The sequence below is a fragment of the Phaseolus vulgaris genome, chromosome 9 (genome assembly GCF_000499845.2).
Source record: "Phaseolus vulgaris cultivar G19833 chromosome 9, P. vulgaris v2.0, whole genome shotgun sequence".
Lineage (NCBI taxonomy): Eukaryota > Viridiplantae > Streptophyta > Magnoliopsida > Fabales > Fabaceae > Phaseolus > Phaseolus vulgaris.
This window is the reverse complement of record NC_023751.2, coordinates 6,558,698-6,581,122: the sequence shown is the minus strand read 5'-3', so window position 1 is coordinate 6,581,122 and position 22,425 is coordinate 6,558,698. Positions and strand designations below refer to the sequence as shown.

Genomic DNA, 22,425 nt, shown 5'->3' with positions numbered 1-22,425 from the left:
TTTCTTTTATACAAAGATAATAAAATTTATTAAATTATACTGTATCTATGCTTTATTATGTTGTTATTTGACAGTGGAGTTAAAATTACAATCTTTTAAAAAGCTTGGATATATATAGCACATTACTGTTATTTGCATTTATCTATTTTTTTATATGCTTTATTATGTTGTTATTTGACAGTGGAGTTAAAATTACAATCTTTTAAAAAGCTTGGATATATATAGCACATTACTGTTATTTGCATTTATCTATTTTTTTTATAAAAAAAATAAACAAAAGTTGGATATTTTAGGGATACTCCAACTATTACAGAGAATTACGAATATGTATAATTTCAAAAATATATTCTTTACAAAGCATAAATAATAATCTTAAAAGAATTATTAAAACTTATTTAATCTAAGAATCAAAGGTGTATAACTAAAATATTTAATTCCAAGTCATATTCAACTCAACACAATTAATATAGCATGACTCCAATCAAACCACTCAAATATATGCAGATCATATGTTCTCCTCATATAACTTCACAAAAAAAAAAAAAAACCCTTACTGTAAGAACCTTCCAATTAGGAGTACCTCATTACTCCATTGCTTCCCCTCGCTTTTATCCTCAAGGTTCATTTTGGAGTGCTTTCCAACCATCAAGGTTGTTTTAAATTTGGCATGCACTTCAACATCCTACCAGGATGCATATTCATTTCTAGATTTTAGAATAGTTCTATACACTATTTTTGCAAAAAAAAAATAAAAAAATCTTTCCATCCTTTCTTAACAAAGAGCGAGTTATAATTTTGTATGACATTCTTGGCATAATTAACACTTTCCTTTCGAATATAATTAAATACTTTTCAAGCAAATAATGGGATAAAGATGTCAATCCGTTAAAGAGTAACTAAAACTAGGAAAATTATCATCCACATCCAGGATTTCAATTGGGCCATATAGAAGATTTTTTTGTACATCTACCTTCTTATTCTTAAACACTACGTTATTCTTATGCTTCCATATGCTTCAGATTATTGCAATCCATAGACTTTTCTATACAAAATTTTGTTTTGTATTTAAATTTAACATATGAAATTGTAGGAAGTGTGCCATTAAATTACCATGATGAACTGTTTGAACCCCTATCCACTTACCACAATCAGCCCAAACTTTAAAGACTAAATCACATGATAGGAAAAGATGCTAGACAGTTTCCAGGTGCTCTAGACAAAGGGGACAAATTTCAATGTTTAGTCGTAATCCTCTTCTAACTAAGTTTGTTCTCATTGGAACCTTCTCATTGATAACACATCACACCAATGTTTGGGCATTAGGCAATGCTTTAACCACTAAAAAAGGCCAAAATTAAACTTAAAGGAACTTGTCATTGTATTACTTGTCTATAGACATGCCTATGCAGATTTCACAGTATAGATTCCTTGGTTTTCTCCCAACCATATACGTTTATCTTGACTATCTAAACTCATATTTACCCCATTTAACAATTCCAACAATTGCATTTCATGTGATATCTCCCGTATGAATCTGTTCCTTCTCCAAATGAGCAACCATTCCACACCCGTTTCCCTCCTAACACTTATCTCTCCAACTGTTTTATGTTGACAATTTGAAATAGAATAAAGCCTAGAGAACCTATGTATTAAGGTCGAGCCACCTAACCAGTTATCCTTCAAAAAATGAGCTTTGTTCTTAGCCTCCACTTTCCATCCTATGTTCATTTCAAACCAACTATCTTTTTCAACTATTTTTATTAAATCTCACCACCACCTATCTGGTTGAGAGGTAAATTCTTATTATGTCCATCCGCCAACTCATATTTCGAAATTAACAGTTATCTCCATTTGTCCTCATTTTCTGCCCATAGTCTCCATTTCTATTTGGCTAATAGAGCTTTGTTAAACCTTCCAATTTTCTTAACTCCCTTTTCTTTACATATTTGCTTTCAACTAATCGATGCAATTTTCCTACCACCACTTCCCTAACCCCACAAGAAATTTCTTTAGATATTAGTTAGTATGCGGCACACTGACGCTAATACCTTAAAAAAAGATATGTAATAAAGAGGCAATGCATTACTAATAGATTTAATTAGACAAATTCTACTATCAGATGTTAGAAATCTACCTTTCCACTTAGACAATCTAACCCTGATCTTGGTGATAATAGGTTACAAAAGAAAATTTCTTCTTAGGTTCCCTCCAACCAGGAGATCGAGGCATGTGAAGGGTATATTCATTTTATTACAATTTAAGACATTAGCAAAACAATTTAGTTTAGACAAGTCAACTCCAATTGCCCCTATACTTGATTTATGAAAATTTACCCTCAAGCTTGTTGTTAACTCAAAGCATATCAGAATAGCTTTTACAGTCCTCACATTCTGAAAGTTTGCCTCTGCTACAAACAGACTATCATCCGTGTACTGCAAAACTTCAACCATACAAAGTTTTTGCCTATTTTGACTCTCTGAAAACGATTTTTCTTTATTGCTTGCCTCATAAGACTTGTGAAGTCTTCAACTACTATTAGAAACAAGAAGGGAGCTAAAGGATTACCTTGTCTTAGGCCCCTAGCCCGTTTAAATTTATTAGTTAGGCTTTCATTAACCAATATGGATATAAATGATGATTGCATACATCATTTTACCCACCCAACCCATCTCTCATCAAAGCCTAGTCTAAACATCATGTAGTACATGAATTCCCATCTCATTTAATCATACACTTTTCCTAGTCGACCTTAATTATAAAAGCACTCTTCTTCCTCCTCCTGATGTCCTCTACCATCTCATTTACCACCACCATGCTATCCAGAATACTCTTACCTTTCAAAAGAGAAGATTGTGATTGATTAATAATGTATGATAGGACATGCTCTAGTCTATTCGACATAATGTTACAAAAAAGATTTGCTCAACAATTGGAGGAAGAGGTAAAGTAGTTTGAATTGAACTTTTTGCTTGATGAACCAAGTTGATGTTGAGTGTGAAGCTAAGACCAATTGGGTTGGGCCGACTAGACACCATGTTTAAGTGAGTGAGCTTAATTATTGTGTCCCCTATATAATCTCTATTTAAGAGACATTTGTGCTTGTAATAAAATTGTAACAAACATAATGAAAACCTAATTAGTTGCCCGTGGACGTAGGTTGCAGATTGACGACCGAACCACGTTAAATCCTGTGTTGTTTATTTTTTGCAGTTGATTAGTGATTGTGTGTTGCTTCTGCTTGCGTTTTTTCTCATCAAGTGGCATCAGAGCTTGTGATTTATATATTGCTTGTGGTTTATCCCAAACAACCTAGTATATAAAGGCTGAAAACACTTAAAAACATACATTTTTAGAATTACTAGCCCACATGCACTAAATTGGTCATCACCATTTCAATTTGGTGCAAGACAACCTGTCCAACAACAATATCAGGACCAAATCTTTACCGCGTTGGTGTATGGAATATGATGTTTTGACAATCCTTAAAGTTGTATACAACTCTTGATGTGATAAGTTAATAAATAAATATATGAAATTAAATTATATGAAAAAAATATTAAAATAAGAGTATTGAAAGTTGTAATGTGATTGTATAAAAAATGTGGGTTGTCAGTATATCAATACCCATGATGTACTATGATTGTTTATCGGGATTGTGTCACATGACCTCCATGTAACCTATGGTCAGCTTCCAGATTCTTGTTTTAGCCAATGCATAATTTGTGTGCATCTCCATCCGTATGTTTGCTCCCTATGTTTTACTACTACAACTAACTTCAACTATGTACACACAAAACAAATAGTTAGCCAACATTACATGCCATAATAAACACCAAATACATGTGTTTGATACTACATTACTAGAAAAATGATGAATAATGACTGAAATTAGTGACAAAAAAATATGATCAATATGAGTGACCAAATCAATGTAAAAAAAATGTGATCACTATTAGTGGCTAAATCAGTGACCATAAATTATTTTTATGATTTAATGACCGAAATAGTGACTACAATTTTAGTCACAGAATTTCGATTACAAAATAATATGTAGCTAATAGAGACTATTTATCAGTAATAGAAACTAAGTTAGATATTGAACTGAATTGGACCAAGTCAGATCTATGTTCACTACAAGAAAATCATGAAATAGAAACCAATTTTTAGAGACAAAAAATAATTAGTTGCTATAGTGATTAAATTAGAGACCATTTTAGAGACTAAAAAAATTTTGGTTTCTAAATTAGTTTATATTATTGTTAAATTATTTTTAAATTGGTGTCTAATTATATTTATTATTAAAGAATCCTCATTGAATAAATTCTCATGATTAAATGAGTACAAAATAAAGCAAAATCCTGCTATTTACTATACAAAATCTCTAAATATTAAAAAAAGCAGATATTATGGAATATGTCATATTATATACCATGATCATATTAAATTCATAGATCTTATCACAAAATGCACCCGATTATACCATTTGAATTATGGAATACTCCGATTTGATATACATTATATTCAAATTTTATGGTATAAAACTATGATATGCCACATTAAAATATGGATAATGTGACACCAGTATCAAAGATCAAAGCCCACAAAGACTTATAAAAATATCACCACAAATAGGGAGTAGACTCAACTCATATTTTATATTATACTCATTATGTTTACTAAATTTTATATTCTTCCTGACTTGAACGTCAGGTATTTTCTACAGGTGGATAACAAAATCTTGCAATCTTTCTTTTCAATCTCCTTATCTACTGCCTTTTGAGCTTCTATTCCTTATGCAATAACATGTTTCTAATCTTCAACAAGATCCTACTACACCCCTTGAAACATCAAAATTCTATTTGTATTTTCCAGTTGTCATATTTTTCATTGTGAGAATTGAAAAATTGGTAGAAATTAAAGTCATCTAATTCTTGCAACTTCACCCTTATAACCATGCTCTTGAAATCAATTATTGGGATGGTAGAAGAAGAGAGAAAGACAAAGTACCATTATCAATAGTAACATTGACAATATCCTCACACTTGTAACTCTAATGTATTGTATATGTATAGAAAAAATATCATCATACACTCATAACCCACTTTTTTTTTATACATCTACAACTCTCTCAATGTTATTATTTTAATAATTTTTTTTATATTATTTAATAACAAATTTATTTTTATTATATCTTTTTGTGAAGACTATCATATCAAATATGGTATACAAGTAGGAGGATTTTCAAAGTATATTTTTGTAGAAAAAAATTAAAACGGTATAAAACTGAATTATTACTTGTGAACAAATTTATCATATAGTAAATGAATTTCGAAACCAACTCTACTAATGTATCTTCTTTTGTAAATTCATGCACGTGAACTCTAACGCTTCTTTTCTCACAGTAGGTCAGTAGTAGGTTGGTGGATTAGCGGCGTTGAGTTTCATACAGAACAAAAAGGGATGGGTAAAAATCATGGAGCATTTTCTATATTATCAAAACAAAAATAAGCAAAGGAGTAACATGACAAGAAAAGTGGTGAAAAAGTGGCGTGAGAATTATAAATGGGAATAGTCTTGTCGAGAGAGGACTCATACTCATCGTCAGACATTCCCAACTTTTGAGATTAGCCAATCAAAGTGGTGCCACAACTACCCTCTCATCTAGCAGAGGCTTAAATCAATACTTGCTGCAACTCCTTTCACGCAATCATCCACATAAAACACCACGCATAGACAAGAGGGTATTGAACTTGCATTAATGCACTATAAGTACAAGTAGCAGACTTCCACCATACACTTCAAACAACCATGAGTTCAACTCCCACTATGAGATTCAGCGGGCAGGAGAACTTTCATCCTGAGGATACTGGCCAAATAGAGAGGTCCCTTTGGGTGCTGGAACCTCCCAATCCACCACCTCTATGGAACAAGCTATTTAGTCCACTGAAGAAATCCATGTTCTTTTTTTCATCCAAGAAGAAAACTTACCTTGGACGTGCTGTTTCATTCTTAGAGAGTTTATTTCCTATCCTTTGCTGGTTCAAAAATTACAAGGCCTCTAAGTTTAAAAATGATTTGCTAGCCGGTTTAACTCTTGCCAGCCTCAGCATACCTCAGGTGTATATTCACAAACATTACTTCTAATCTCATGGCAATGCGTCAGATGTAGAGCATTACATTCCTCTCAGCCTTTTCCTCTTCACCCTTCTCATTTTTCCATTCATGTTGCAGAGTATAGGATATGCTAATTTGGCAAAACTTGATCCTCAGTATGGCTTGTGTAGGTGTCTAACTTCAGTTATGTTATTATATTATACTATATACTATACTGATGTATCATGTTTCAATTTTTTCTTTATTTCTTTTCATTGCATTCAGACACCAGTGTTGTTCCTCCTCTAATCTATGCTGTGATGGGGAGTTCAAGAGAAATAGCTATTGGACCTGTAGCTGTAGTATCATTGCTTCTATCCTCCCTAGTCCCCAAAGTGGTAGATCCTGCTGTTGATCCTGATGCCTACAGAAATGTTGTTTTTACCGTGACCTTATTTGCTGGAATCTTTCAAGCTGCATTCGGTATTTTCAGGTGGTTTCCTCATCCGTTTGATAGATTTCTTGTGAATGTGTAGGTTTCCTTAAAAAGTAAGCAGTTTATTCTTCAAATCTGCAGGTTGGGGTTTCTTGTGGATTTTCTTTCACATGCTGCACTTGTGGGATTCATGGCAGGCGCAGCCATCATTATTGGTCTTCAGCAGCTGAAGGGGTTGCTGGGGGTTACTCACTTTACCAACAAAACTGATGTAATATCCGTGTTGGTGTCTGTATATAAGTCACTCCATCAACAGATAACATCAGGAGAAAAAGTTAGTACGTTATGCTAACTAAATGAAATATGTTCGGGAGAATTTGGTTATTAGTTTCAGCAAAGGAAGTTATTTTACTGATGGTTTAGAAAAAAAAAAAAAAACTAAATGGGGTGATAAATTTTAAATTTTTAAAAGGAAGACTTTATCTGGGTTTTCATGATATTTGACATTATTCTTTGCTTTTTACATTGACAGTGGTACCCTCTGAATTTTGTCATCGGTTGTTCATTCCTCATATTCCTTTTAATTGCCCGATTTGTTGTAAGTAATGAAATTTCCGGCATTCCGATTCCACCACTATATTTCCTCTGTTTGATTTGAGATTCTGATAATATGTATGTCATTTCAGGGCAGAAGAAACAAAAAACTTTTCTGGTTGCCTGCTATTGCTCCTCTTCTATCAGTTTTACTATCAACTTCAATTGTGTATTTGTCAAAAGCTGATAAGAGTGGGGTTAATATAATAAAGCATGTCAAAGGAGGTTTGAATCCAAGTTCAGTTCACAAGTTACAATTCCATGGTCCACATGTTGGACAAACAGCTAAAATTGGATTGATTTCTGCCGTTATTGCTCTCACAGTATGTTAAATTACTTGCTCTTTTACTTTTATTTAAAATAATTTTTCTTTTTCCCAACTCTTAAGTTCCGTCTTACTAATGGAAATATGAACGTCAAATTCAGGAAGCAATAGCGGTTGGTCGATCTTTTGCTTCCATTAAGGGATACCATCTTGATGGCAACAAAGAAATGTTGGCAATGGGATGTATGAACATTGCGGGATCTCTCTCTTCATGCTATGTGGCAACTGGTGACACTTTGTTTTGGTTGCTATTAATTGTTTAATCATTGCAAGTTTGGATTAAAATTAGAAGTCTAAAAGTATTCTGGAAACAATGTTTTTCCTCCTTCATTTAGTACTGAAGTTCGTTACAGTGTATTGGAGTTTACAAAAATCCTTTTGAGGTTTTAATCCAAACACAGTCTTGATCTGAATAACTCTTGTGCAGGGAAGTATATGAGCACCAAACTTATTTATAGTTTGCCCTAAACATTTGCAGGTTCTTTCTCAAGGACTGCAGTAAATTTCAGTGCAGGATGTCAAACATCAGTATCAAATATTGTGATGGCAGTTACTGTGTTTCTGTGTCTTGAATTGTTTACAAGGCTTCTATACTACACCCCTATGGCCATACTTGCTTCTATCATCCTCTCTGCACTTCCTGGGTTAATTGACATAAACGAAGCTTATTATATTTGGAAGGTTGACAAATTTGACTTTCTTGCCTGCATTGGTGCCTTCTTCGGTGTCTTGTTTGTATCAGTCGAAACTGGTCTTCTTGTTGCAGTAAGTAGTTGACTGCTTTCAAGCATTAATTTTTCCCCCCTAAATAATAGAAAACTCTTTTAGGAAGTTAGAAAAAGACCAAAACCATTAGGCAATGGAAAGCCCATCGTACGAGCAGACACCATGAAACACATTGATTAAAAATTTGTTCAGAGTGGGGACCCAACTTCCCTCATGCTGATAGTTACTCATTACACAATGAATTGGTTGGCAACTAGTGTAGAATAGAGTTGAATGTGTGACATGATTTCTGAATACGTGAAAGACTTGGTGTTACCACTGCCAATTAGTGGAGTTCCATCCATCAAATAATTTGGCCTAGATAATTGTGTTGTCGTGCTCATACCTTCCTTACTTGTTTGGCTTCTAGACCAGACTCTGGTCCACAGATTTGGCATTATATGCTCGGCTTGTATGATTGAATTCAGAATTCACATAAAAGAAAATTTGTTTGACAAGTCTGATATTTAAATATAATTCTCCAATCAAAATCAACTACCAGTTCTGAGCTGCTTAGCATATGTCTCCTCTTAGTTGTGTCTTTTCAGTGATGAAATCTTAAAGCACTTTTTAGTTATGGTCATTTCACCTTACCCATTAAATGAAATTAAGGTAAAAAGGTAAAAAAGTAGGATGACTTATTGGTAGTGTTTCTGACTGGGAAGTTTGTTTGTGCAGGTGTCAATCTCATTTGCAAAGATACTTATACAATCAATTCGACCAGGGATAGAAGTTTTAGGCCAAGTTCCAAGAACAGAAGCATTCTGCGATGTTAGTCAATATCCTATGGCCACAAGCACTCCAGGCATTTTGGTGATTCGCATAAGCTCTGGCTCACTCTGCTTTGCAAATGCTAATTTTGTTAGAGAAAGGCAATCACCTCATTTAAACTATTATTGAAGAGTTTTATAAATTTAATTACCAAACTTTGAAATTAAAGTTATTTAATTGTTCCAGAATACTGAAGTGGGTCATCATGGAAGAAGAAAACGAACTTGCCAAGGGAAAGGTCTATGCAGTAATCTTAGACATGGGCAGTGAGTCTCAGAACTGATTATGATCCTAGTAATGCATTTCGTGGAATTTATTATAACCTTCTGAATGACTCTTTCTCAATTCTCTTGGATAGATCTCATGAATGTTGATACTTCTGGGATTCTAGTACTGGAGGAACTGCACAAGAGGTTGCTTTCGCGTGGCGTACGAGTGAGTCTAGCATGAATATGCATCTTCAGACAAATTATTATCATTATTTCATATTTGACACATACTAATCTTAATGTTAGAGCATAAGATAATGCAATGATTTCTTAGCATAAGATAATCTGAAACCCACAGAGCTAATTGAAGGGTTTTGGTATTGGTGTGTGTTTTTTGCAGTTGGCCATGGTGAACCCGAGGTGGGTAGTAATTTGGAAGCTGAAAGTGGCACAGTTTGTGGATAAAATTGGAAAGAAATGGGTTTTTCTGACTGTTGGAGAAGCCGTAGATGCATGTCTATCTTCAAAACTCCCTGAGCCATGATTTGAGTGGCCTTATCTGTAATGTGCTGCTTCATTGCATATCTAACTACACAAAGGTGTGCATTACAGTGTGGTACGTAAAATGTAATGATGGATGCTTGACATTGTTGGCTACCACTGTTAGTGGAAATGTCTTCTGTACGGAAAAAAAAAGTAATGTATGCGAGGCTATTGTTTCACTCAAAGACTCCTTGCATGGACAATTTTGCTAGGAACAATATCAAACAATCAACTTCAAATAAAATAAGCATTTCATTGGCACTACATGAAAAGACTAGAAAACAAAATATTAATATGCAGCAAAAGAAAGTAGACAAAAAAATTTATGCTTAGTATTTTTTATAAATTACTAAAAGTAAAAAAGAAAAGAAAAATGTGAAGACCAAAAATAATTACGAAACATACTCATCTGTATGTTTAGTAATATATAATAATAAATAAATAATATTTTAATAATTATAATAAATACTAAATAATAAATACTTTTATTTTTTTCACACTTTTTTTTTCTTTCTTTTTGGTTTCCTCTATTCTTTTCAACAGAACATTTTCTATTCCTACTAATTCACTTGCATCTTTCTTGTCTTTTCTTTTTCTTTCCATTTCTTAAAGATTTTTTCTTCTTCTCTAATGGATCCAGGGTGCTTTTAGCAAGACACAAATCCATTGCATAGCTTAATAAAATGTGTTGATAAACTTAATGACTACAAGATAAACAATAAACCGTTATTTAGTTTTAGATATATACAATTAATTTACAGGAGGTTATAAATATTTTTCAATCAGTAGATAAACTTATGAGTTATCATTCCAAGTTAACTAGAAACAAAAATAAAATACTTGAAACAAAAAAATTTATATATAATGATTGTATTCTAATTTAAAAACTACTAAATACAAAATAATTTACTCTAGTAGATGAAAAGTATTAAGAAAGGACATAAAATCTTGTTCGAGGAGTCATAACATCACAAGAAAAAAAAATCAGCTGTTCACTTATTTTGTGAGATTTATTTTTTCTTGAAGAAGAAATATTTATTTAAAATTTATATTTAAATTACATATAAAAATATTTTATAAATTTCATATACAAATGAAAATAATAAAAAGCTGTTTTAATAATTTCAATTTCTATTAGAAGAAAATAGGATGCTAAATATAGTTTCTAAAACATCAAATATTAAATAAAAAAGTTATTTAAAAAAAACTTAAACAAAAACACCTTATTATTGCAAATCATTTGTATTATCTCTTGTAAGTTGACTTTTCAAGCAAAATCTCGAAAAAGTAATGATAGTTTAGGGGCTTAGTGGGCCTGTTGGGCCAACATATATTAAAACAAATAATTAGAAAGGAAATGTTTCTTCCTGCACCCCTATATATTCTTCTTCCACCTCCATAAATTTTTGCATTTCCAAAAATACCCCTCTTTAATATTCAGATGCATGATTAATTTCCGAATTATGTAATCTGAAAGTCTTTTTAGCTTTCAGGTTATCTAATCCTCTTTTTTCAAATATATATCCAGATTACATAATCTCCGAAAACTACTATATATTGAGGTGGTACAAAAAAGATAAAAATGTATTTTAACATTATGTATGGAGGTGGCAAAAGAACCTATGGAGGTGTAGGAAGAAACAGCCTTATAAAGGTATACCAGCACTACTTTGCAAAACTGATAGATACAAACAATATCGTGCAAGGTCCAGACAATATTATTTGCACACAAAATTATTATATAACTGTACCTGTGTGGACGTCAGAGCCAGAGTGATATTGTTCCACGTCAGTACCTAATTGTTGTTGTCCAGCAGCTGCTTAATTCTCCTAGTCCTTTCTCCTCCGCGCGTATGCTCGTCCGGTCGGCGGGGGTACCTGCGATTGCACTCCGACGCTCAAGTCAGTTCTCTCCCTTTCTCAGTATTTTCCAGAAGATTAAAAACGTACCTTTTCCCCCTTTCAGCAGTTTTCCTTATAGGTTGACTTGAGCTTTGGTCCGTGTGGGCCAAGTAGGTAGTTGCTGAAATCGTGCTTAGTGGTGTTTGGGTCATGAGTAGTGGCTTCCTGATATTAAGGGAGTGTACCTGAAAATGTCCTTGACCCATTCAACTACAGTTATAACTGCTGTTCTGCCACGTATTTATTTTGTTCGTTTTATTTAACATCCATGTTCGGTCGTACGGAGCCGAGCGGTACACTTGCCCCCCAGGCTCGAGGGCATGATTGGCCGAAGAGTCGTACAAGATGGATGGGGTTTCAAGATAGTGCTTTACAGCTGGTTCCTCTTAAATGTGTCGCAGAGATGTGACGTTTGCCGCAGAGCCGCCGTTTAGGCGTGTACTGTTTCATCTGATGTTTTCAACGGTGGCGATTGAGTGTCGTTTCGAATGCCGAGTGATTGTACCCGTTGGATCAAATGAGATCCAATGGTGCTGGACGTTTGATGAGGGGGTTCTTCTCTCACTTCATTGCCTATAAATAGCATTTCATTTGTTGGGAAAGGGTTTACGCACTCTTTCTGCTTCCTAGATCTTGTGCTTTCTGCTCCGAGCGTCGAGTCTATTGCGGTTGTCGAGTTTGCTTCAGTTGCATCCGCCCCTAAGGTTAGTGATGCCCTCTTCTGTAGAGTCTTCTTGTAGTGTAGATTCGTCTTTGACTCGCACCGCTTCTGGTGGCGTGAGTGAGTTTTCGGAAGGCCCGAGTTACGATTGGATCGATCCGTCCGTCCTTAATATTTCCACGAAAATTAAAACGGCTGATGACTTAGATAAGTTCTTTTCTGCCAACCCTGGTTTTGTAGAGTCTGATTGTCCGAGTGAGGCGTTAACTGCAGACGTCTGCGGTGTGACCGACCGTGTTTGCCACGGTCGGGAGAACGCGCCGCATGATTTCTTTTTTGTATATAGTACCTTCTTTTCTAATTTACGCATGACCTTTCCTTTTGATGATTTTACCATGGGAGTCCTTCGGACTCTCAATGTTGCGCCCACGCAGTTGCATCCCAACTCGTGGGCGATTCTCCAAGCTTTTCGCGTTATATGTCGAGTTTTCAGGCTTAATCCTACCCCGCAGTCGTTTTTGTATTATTATAATACGTATCCGGGCACCCCTGTGAGTTGGTTGTCGTTGGTCAGTCGGTCGGGTAATGTTCGGTTTGCTCCATACACCACGTCGTATAAAAATTTTAAAGATAATTACTTCAAGATTTTTGTGGAGCTTGATGGCCGTGACCTCTTTTATAATGCTGATGGAACAACTAAGTTTCCTTTCCATTGGACGGAGAAACCTTTTCAGCTCGATAACCAGTTATTGCATTCATTAACACCTTTTGATAAGGAGGTTATATTAGTTATCGACCGGTTACCTTGTAGGCTGCCCACCCGAGAGCTGATAGCCTTGTATGGGTGTCCAAAAAGTGGGTAGATTTAACTAGTATGTGTATTCAATTGCTGTCGGTCGCTTTGTTGTGGGATTGCGTTTTGACGGTTTGTTTTATGTAGGCATTATTTTAAGGATGGATCCGAGTCTGAGCAAGTTCATGAAGGATCTGAAGAAGCAGGCCGAGGATCGTAAGGTTTCTTCTGTCGCTGGTATTGTACTGAAGCCGGCTGCTGTAGAGGTGGTGTCGCCCGAGATTGCTGTTGCGCCACCTGCGAACAAGAAAAGAGGACGTCCGTCCAAGGTTCAAAAATTGGAGGTGGGTACCTCATCTGGTGGCAAACCGGTTAGCATGCTCGGACTAGGCCTTAGGGTTGCTCTGACCATGCAGTTTGATCTTCTACCGAGGATGAAGGTATACTGGCTGTTGTACCTACATTACACCAGATCGAAGAGATGGTGGAACTCCAATGTCGGGCGGCTGTGGTGAGTCGAGCCATCGGGGATGAGCTGAAGAGAGTTGAGTCGGTCGTGATTCCGAGGCTTTAAAAAAGGCGTTGCAAGATATCGATGCCTGTCAGAAGGAGAAAGAGAGGGAGGTGCAAATGATTAAAGAAGAAAAAGAAACGTTGAAGGCCATGGTTACTAAGTTGACGGCCGAACGGGATGAGCTTGTCCAAGAGAAAGCTGATCTAACGACCGAGAAGGAGTCACTCAATGTTGAAATTGAGAAGTGTCAAGGTTTCATTTTGCGTATCAACAAAGAAAGCTTCAATCAAGGTCTTCGCTAGGCGGCCTTTTTTCATGGTATACCGGCCGATGACTCACGATATGATCTTGGCAAGGATGTTGTGAACGGTCGCCTTGTATCGCTTGGAGAAGATGCTGGTGACGTCGGTCAGGTCATGGGGGAACCGCCGACTGACAGTGCACAACTGGACGAGACCATCGACATTATCTAATTCGGAATATGTCTGGACCCGGGCTGTGGGTTAAAACAATTTATCTTTTTATGCTTTAGTGCTTGAGCGTACGCTTGAACAGTTGTTTGTATACTCTCGACCATATGTATGTATGCGTTCGCGTTTGATTTTATATGCATGCTTGTTTATATCTGCCTTCAAGCGAATAATTTTCTCGACATTTGGTTATCCACTGACCGAACGAATGGTTTATTAACATCATTTGATTCTGACCGTTGTAAGACTATTAGTACGATTCTGACCGATCGATCGGTTAATTAATAACAAGATTATTAATTTTTGATCAGCGATAGGTGAATAACCTTTAGTTTGTAGATATGATTCTGACCGAACAAACGGTTAATTAATAACGTAAGATTATTAATTTCTAACCAACGATGAGTGAACAATCGTGTTTAGGTTGTAAATATGATTCTGACCGAACGAACGGTTAATTAATAACGTAAGATTATTAATTTCTAACCAACGATAAGTGAACAATCGTTTAGGTTGTAAATATGATTCTGACCGAATGAACGGTTAATTAATAACTTAGGATTATTAATTTCTGACCAACGATAGGTGAATAACGTTTAGGTTGTAAATATGATCTTGACCGAACGAACGGTTAAAAAGACGTCAAGTAGAGAGATGTATAGTTTTTAAAGTGCGTCGTTAAAACCTTCTCGGTCGAAAACCCTACTTTAGGGATAAAACGACTGAGCGAGGAAAGAGTACACTGATTTTCATTTATCAACTGTAATAGAATTTGAGATGCGTAGCATTCCACGTTCTTGGTACAGATTTTCCTGATAAATGATCTAAGCGATATGCTCCTCCGGCTGCTGTGTCGGCGATGCGGAATGGTCCTTCCCAGTTACTTGCAAATTTCCCTTCGTCCTTCCGGGCATCACTGCGCATGCGCCAAACTAAATCTCCTTTCTGAAAATTTCGTGGCTTCACCTTTGAGTTATATCGTCGTGCCGCACGTATCTTGCATGCCTCTTCTCGTATTCTGCACTTGTCTCTTAATTCATTAATGAGGTCGAGGCCGACCAGTAGACTTTCTTTATTCAAGTCCAAGTCTAATGTCTGTCGGCGTAGGGAAGGCTCGCCTATCTCGACCGGAATCATGGCTTCGGTGCCGTACGTCAGGCTATAAGGTGTTTCCTGAGTTGTTGATTGCGGTGTACAACGATAAGCCCAGAGGACTTTCAAAAGTTCTTCAGTCCAATTTCCCTTAGCTGGGCCGAGTCTCTTTTTAAGTTTGTTAAGAATAACTTTGTTGGCGGCCTCGGCTTGACCGTTGGTTTGCGGATGCTCCACCGAGCTTGTGATGTGTTTGACATGGAGTTTCTCGTAAAACTCTGCTAACCCTCGGTCGGTGAACTGTCGGCCATTGTCTGTTATAATAATTTGAGGTAGGCCGAACCTGCAGATGATATTCTTCCATACAAAATTTTGGACGTTACAAGCAGTGATGGCTGTCAAGGGTTCGGCCTCGATCCACTTAGTGAAGTAGTCAATGCCGACTAACAGGAATTTGCATTGTCCCTTGCCAGGTGAAAAGGGTCCGATGATATCCATCCCCCATTTCACGAACGGCCAGGGAGATAGAATGTAATGCAAGTTTTCTGGTCTTTCATGCGATATATTCCCGTATTCCTGACATTTCAAGCATTTCCGAACGAATTTTGTGCAGTCTCCTTGCACGGTCGGCCAGTAGTATCCGGCCCTGAGCACTTTAGCAGCCATGGTTCGTGCTCCTGAGTGAGTTCCACATACTCCTTCATGTAACTCGGTCATCACATATGTAATTTGGTCAGGATTCAGACATTTTAGTAGAGGACGAGAATAACCTCTCCTGTAGAGGTCTTGATCAATAAGAATATACCTGGCAGCCTGCTGTTTCATTGTTTTCTCCAAGTGCGGGTCACATATTCCTTCTGTCAGGTATTGTTTGATGGGGGTCATCCAGTTAGGTTGAGTGTTGGTCGTTAGGCATTCCTCCACGCCGACACTTGGTTTATTCAGGGTCCCGACCGGTGGACTCCCTTTTGCTTGACAGTGGCCAATCGTGAGAGAGTGTCTGCTCGAGTGTTGTTTTCTCTCCGGACGTGTTGGAATGATACTTCCCCGAACCTATTTAAGAGGTTTTTCACAAAATGGTAATACTGTTGAAGTAAATTTTCCCTTACCTCATACTCTTCTGTGAGCTGCCCGATGACCAGCCGAGAGTCACTTTTGCAAATCAATTTGGTTATTTCTAATTCCATAGCCAGGTGTAGGCCGGCAATGATAGCTTCATATTCTGCCTGATTGTTCGAAGTCTTGAATTCAAACTTCATTGCCTGTTCAACGACAATCTCGCCTGGCCCTTCCAACACCACTCCTGCTCCACATGAGCGGTTGTTTGAAGAACCGTCCACATACAACACCCATATAGATTCCTCTTCCTCGGTTGGTTGCGGAGTGAGTTCTGATGCGAAGTCTGCGAGGGCTTGGGACTTGATTGCGCCCCTCGACTGGTATTCGACATGAAATTCTGATAGTTAGATAGCCCATCCTATCATACGTCCGGCTAGGTCAGGTTTAGTCAAAATCTTCATAATAGGATAGTTGGTTCTAATTATGATGCGATGATTATGAAAATACATCCGCATTCGTCGTGCGGTGATGATTAGGGCCAATGCCACCTTCTCAACCATTTGGTATCTGACTTCTGCGCCGTGTAGCACACAGCTCACAAAATACACCGGTCGTTCTTCTGCTTGTATCTCTTGCACAAGAACCGAACTTACTGCTTCGCTGGAGACAGCCAGGTAGACTATGATGGGCTCTCGTGTGTTTGGTTTGTGGATGACCGGTGGAGAAGCTAAAAATGTCTTTAGCTGGAGGAAGTTTTGCTCACATTCGGCCGTCCATTCAAATTTGGTTGTCTTTTTTAATAGTTTAATGATGGGTCTCGTTCGTTCGGCAAGTTTAGGTACGAAACGAGACAGAGATGTAAGACGACCGATGAGTCGTTGGATCTCTTTGAGACTGCTGGGACTCCGCATTTCTGCGATGGCTTTACACTTTTCAGGATTTGCCTCTATGCCCCGGTGAGTGAGCATGAACCCTAAGAATTTTCCTCCTTCCACGCCGAACGCGCATTTTTCAGGATTCAGACGCATATGGTATTTTCGCAAAGCTTGAAAGACTTCTTTCAAATCTGCAATGTGTTGGTCACAGGAGTTCGACTTAACTACGATATCATCGACGTATACTTCGACATTCCGTCCGATCATGTCATGGAAGACATGGTCCATCAAGCGCTGGTAAGTGGCTCCAGCGTTTTTCAGGCTGAACGGCATAACCTCATAATAAAAATTGTTGGAGTCTGTGCGAAAGGCTGTTTTCTCCTTGTCTTTCGGGTGCATCTGGATTTGATTATATCCGGAATATGCGTCTAAAAAGCTTAGCATCTGATGGCCGACCGCTCCGTCTACCAGCCGATCGATAGTCGGTAAGGGGTACGAATCCTTTGGACAAGCTTTGTTAAGGTCTGTGTAGTCGACACACATTCGCCACTTTCCATTTGCCTTTCTAACCATTACCACATTAGCTAACCACGTGGTGTAATGGGCCTTTTGAATAAAGCCAGCTTGTACAACCTTTTCGGTTTCTTCTCGGGCGGCTTTACGTCGTTCCTCCCCCAACTTCCTTTTCTTCTAGGAGACTGGCCTAGCTTCTTTGTATACGGATAGACGATGAGTAATCACATCGGGTTTCACCCCGGGCATATCTGCAGCAGTCCAGGCGAATAGGTCAACGTTCTTCATCAATGTTCTATTGATCACATCTCGATCGTCCGGCTTGAGGGAAGTGCCCATGTAAGTTTTGCGGTCCTTATCGCGTAGGGATATAGGTTGTAATTCCTCGTCTACCTCCATACGAGGGTCGTCCAATCGGGGATCTAGGTCCACAAGGGCCACCAAGTGCCTTCGAGAGCTCATTCTTCTGGGGCGCCTCTCTGGCGACCGACCTCTTCTGTCTGGGGAGCGATCGGTCGTTGTCTTATATAACCTTCGGGTTAGCTCGACTTTCAGACTGGCTACGTAGCATTCTCGTGCTGTTTTTTGGTCTACGTGTATCGTTGCAATATCTCCGTTTACGGAAGGAAACTTCATAGCCAAATGAGGAGTGGAAACGATAGCCTTTAACCTATTTATGGAGGGACGACCGAGGAGTATATTGTAGGACATATTAGCATTGACCAGCAAGTATCGGATATTGATGGTTTTGCTGAGATAATCATCACCAAAAGTGGTGAATAGGTCAATATACCCTCTAGTATCCACACGTTCCCCTGAAAACCCGACTATTTGTTCGTCGTAAGGTTGTATCTCTGATTCTGAAATGTTCATTTTTTTAAAAGTTTCCCAGTACAAGATGTCGACCGAGCTTCCTTGGTCGACAAGGACCTTAGCAATTGCGAACTTATCGATTTCCACCGTAATGACCATGGGGTCATCTTGAGCGAGATCAATTGCGGTGAAGTCAGCGTCCGTGAAGGTGATAGGTGGGATATGCGGTCGGCGATGTAGGGATGCCGAATGAACTGATTGAATTGCCCTTAAATGTCTCTTCCTGGCTGAATTAGAACATCCTCCTCCTGCGAATTCGCCCGCAATGTAATTGATCTCCTGAGGAGGAGCGTCGAGCGACACAGGCCCAACAATTGTGTTAATGACTTCTCGAATTTTCTGTTTAGTTCGGCTTCTGCGATCTGGGCTTTCACTTCAAGGCCTTGTCCGTCTGACCGGACTTTCACTTCTTCTTCTGCGGCTCGTGCGGTTTCGATCATTTCGGTCATCTCGTCGCCCAGATTGTGCTCTGTCCTTAGTGAAGTTCTCATCACGTTGGGGTGATCGCGGTGTAGGTGCCACTGTTTTCACAAATTTGCGGAGGTGGCCGGCTTGGACAAGTTCTTCTATCTTATCTTTCAACGCATGACAGCCTTCGGTCGAATGACCGTAATTACGGTGGTACTGACAACGTTTAGCTGTATCAGCGTTGGGAGGTGTCTGTGCTTGCTTTAACGTTGGGATTAAGTCAGCTTGTAAGGCTTCGTCCAGTATCTTCCCTCTAGGTACAGTCAGCGGGGTGTAGTTATGAAAATGGGGGCCTCTGTTCTGGAAACGAGGCCCTCGTTCGTTCGTCCTCGAATGGATGCGGACGTCTCTACTTTTTTCCATATTTTCCGCCAGTGTCTTCCTGTGATAGTCTATATGCTCTTCTATTTGCATGAATTTGGTGGCTCTGGTTCTTAATTCATCCATATTGTGCGGCGGTCGCTTTATCAAGCTATCGGTGAATCGGCCTGGAAGTATGGTCGAGATCAGGTGATGCATTGCAATCTCAGGGTTTAAGTTCCTGATCCCCATACACACCCTGCTGAATCTATCCATGAAGGTTCTTAATGACTCTCCCCTTTCCTGTCTGACGTGGAGGAGAGACATGGATGACGTGCGATGGGGCCTGCTGGTGGCGTATTGAGTTATAAATTTTGTCTCCAACATTTCAAAGCTGTCCACGGAGTTTGGTGGGAGTCCGGTAAACCATCCGAGAGGTCCTTCTTTGAGTGAAGTGGGGAATACCTTACACCATACCGTCTGGTCCACAGTGTACAACGTCATTTGCGTCCTGAAAATGTTCAAGTGTTCGTCTGGATCAGTGGAGCCATCGTATAGGTTCATCGTTAAACCCCTCCATTTGTCGGGAAGAGGTGTTGCGATGATATCGTCCGAAAAGGGATGACCTCTTGGATTTGCCGATCTGCGGGGTGTGACACTTTTGACACTTTGATGAGTGTGCTGTGTGGGTGAAGTGTGATGGACCACTTGGGTCCGAGTTTGTGGGGTAGTTATCTTTGTTCCAGATGGATGAGGGGGCAGAGTTGGAGCGTGGGAGTGTCCTTCCCTCTCAGAGTCTTCAAGTTGTTGGAGCAACCTCTTGTTTTGTTCTTTCAGTTGAGCCATCTCTTCTGCTTGTTGGCGTCGTTCTTCCTCATAGCGTATCTGGTCTGCAGTCCCTTTCTTCAGTAGTTCCTGCATTTGAGCTTGAAGAATTTGTAACACCGCCATTTGACTCTCCGTAGAGTTATTGTTATCTGTTGTAGACACCATTGTTGCCGAAATCCTTGTGGGGGGCCAGAGATTATTCGGCCCCACGGTGGGCGCCAATTGTACCTGTGTGGACGTCAAGGCCAGAGTGATATTGTTCCACGTCAGTACCTAATTGTTGTTGTCCAGCAGCTGCTTAATTCTCCTAGTCCTTTCTCCTCCGCGCGTATGCTCGTCTGGTCGGCGGGGGTACCTGCGATTGCACTCCGACGCTCAAGTCAGTTCTCTCCCTTTCTCAGTATTTTCCAGAAGATTAAAAACGTACCTTTTCCCCCTTTCAGCAGTTTTCCTTATAGGTTGACTTGGGCTTTGGTCCGTGTGGGCCAAGTAGGTAGTTGCTGAAATCGTGCTTAGTGGTGTTTGGGTCATGAGTAGTGGCTTCCTGATATTAAGGGAGTGTACCTGAAAATGTCCTTGACCCATTCAACTACAGTTATAACTGCTGTTCTGCCACATATTTATTTTGTTAGTTTTATTTAACATCCATGTTCGGTCGTACGGAGCCGAGCGGTACATAACCTTTTTGTTCTTCTAGTTTCATCAAATTTTATATGTGCAAATAATATTACTAAAAGCTATTGTCTTTGTTTCTAATCTATGAGAATGATCAGAACAATAAGAAGTTTTAGAGTACAGGAATTGATATTATCCATTTAGCTACAGTTGAGAATTTCCGGTACTTGGCACTTTGTTTCAGCAGTCTAAACATATTTTTTTTTTATCAGCAAAAACTTCTTATACCAAACCCTAAAACCAAAAATAAATAAAAACCCTTATACAAAACATTGACAAAATTCCTACAATACCAGGAACAAATCTCCTGCCAGGCTATATACTTTTCGGCTAATGCTTTGAAAAATACTTAAACAGGATTGTTTCGAAGCCCAGCACAAAACCAGAAAACAGAAGTGGGTACTGACTTTAATACAAGATTTGCTTTAAGTGAAACAGCAAATACAATCTTCTAAAATTAATGCATAGGCACTGACTTTAAGTGAAACAGCAGCTGTACAAGATTTGCTTTGCAGCCAGACAAAAAGCATGCTATCTTAATGGACAGCTTTATCTCACTGTTCCTCCTTCACTTAACTTCTAACAGATTCTCCTACACTCCATCATGCCCCTTGACCATAATGTTCTGCATAAGCCATAAATTCTGTTCCACTAAATGCAATTATTTGCTGCATGCACCCCTTTCTAAGCACATTAGTTATCTGCATGAAGAAAATCATCAATTGTCATAAGTTCTAAAGTTTTTTTATTGCTCAAAATCTATAATTGGCTTGTAATATAATTACTTTCCATCATAATGTAAACTCATAGTAACTCATTAGAATGCTGAATATTAGCAACTGGTATATATATATATCTATATATAGATATAGTGTGTGCGTGATTTAGAGAATTGTAATTACCTGGTGGTGGTTTGAAGAATCTAAGATGGGGGTCAAGGGGTTGACCTTGCCGCTCAAATTCTATGTCGTAGATGGCATTATCAAAGTTCCTAAAATTTCAGAACCATGAATTTTTTAGTTTCTTCTGCAGTCTCAAGTTGTGATAGTTAAATGCGGAAAATGATAGAAAGAGCAACAGAGAAGGTGGGTTTTGAGGTGCGGAGTGTACCTAGGAGCAGAAGGAGGGTTTGAGAGCAAAGCGTTTGGATTTGTATTCACCACAATTTCTGGAGTCCTTTGTGGTCTTTGGGATGTACTAGATGATCCAGGTCTTCCAGTTTCAGAAGAAGCCTTCAAGCACTACTCAAAACAAACCAAGCAGAACGACCTCATAATTTCATTTTTGGGTTCATTCATACATTCTATATATCGGAGTAAATAGAAAAACAACATATCCACACTTGCATGGATTTCTGAAAGTGTATAACTCTATAACAGATACCTTTTGAAATTTCTTTAGTTTAACGTAACAATACACTGTATTTTTAAGAGCTAAAATAGTTGTTTAGTTCTTGCATGATTTAGTAAAATGCTTACCTTTGCACGCTGAGTATAGGATTCTATTGGATCGCGTCGTTTTGGAGGACGACCACGGCGTGGTGGTACATAAGGTATCTGTCATGCAACATCCAGGTTTACATGTTTAGTTGTTTCCAAGAATATGGTAATTTTTGCAACTACTGTACTAATGTCTTGTGATTATGAGCAAATGTTGATATGGATTT

At 38.3% G+C, this 22,425-nt stretch overlaps 2 protein-coding genes across 2 annotated transcripts; one reads left to right on the top strand and one right to left on the bottom strand.

Moving 5' to 3' along the window:
• Positions 1-5,480: 5,480 nt before the first annotated feature.
• Positions 5,481-9,921, top strand: LOC137820938 (low affinity sulfate transporter 3-like). Its single transcript, XM_068625284.1, has 12 exons — positions 5,481-6,117; positions 6,232-6,280; positions 6,379-6,586; positions 6,671-6,863; positions 7,062-7,127; positions 7,216-7,446; positions 7,550-7,676; positions 7,927-8,213; positions 8,892-9,085; positions 9,171-9,250; positions 9,343-9,419; positions 9,594-9,921. Exons 1-12 carry the CDS (start codon positions 5,809-5,811, stop codon positions 9,735-9,737), a joined length of 1,965 nt encoding a protein of 654 aa, XP_068481385.1. The 5' UTR covers positions 5,481-5,808; the 3' UTR covers positions 9,738-9,921.
• A 7,871-nt stretch (positions 9,922-17,792) lies between these two features.
• Positions 17,793-20,249, bottom strand: LOC137822170 (uncharacterized). Its single transcript, XM_068627072.1, has 2 exons — positions 18,885-20,249; positions 17,793-18,827 (listed from the first exon to the last, which is right to left on the bottom strand). The coding sequence occupies exons 1-2, from the start codon at positions 20,247-20,249 to the stop codon at positions 17,793-17,795; spliced, it is 2,400 nt and encodes a 799-aa protein (XP_068483173.1).
• Between the last annotated feature and the right edge of the window lie 2,176 nt (positions 20,250-22,425).

What these genes read in the sequence shown, in the direction of transcription:
- LOC137820938 (XM_068625284.1), top strand. Translation starts at nt 5,809, where the DNA reads ATGAGTTCAACTCCCACTATGAGATTCAGCGGGCAGGAGAACTTTCAT. An exon ending in TGATCCTCAGTATGGCTTGT is followed by an intron (nt 6,281 to 6,378) that starts GTAGGTGTCTAA and finishes CATTGCATTCAG; the next exon opens with ACACCAGTGTTGTTCCTCCT. An exon ending in GCTAATTTTGTTAGAGAAAG is followed by an intron (nt 9,086 to 9,170) that starts GCAATCACCTCA and finishes TAATTGTTCCAG; the next exon opens with AATACTGAAGTGGGTCATCA.
- LOC137822170 (XM_068627072.1), bottom strand. Translation starts at nt 20,249, where the DNA reads ATGGTGTCTACAACAGATAACAATAACTCTACGGAGAGTCAAATGGCG. An exon ending in GAAGAAGAAGTGAAAGTCCG is followed by an intron (nt 18,828 to 18,884) that starts GTCAGACGGACA and finishes CGAACTAAACAG; the next exon opens with AAAATTCGAGAAGTCATTAA.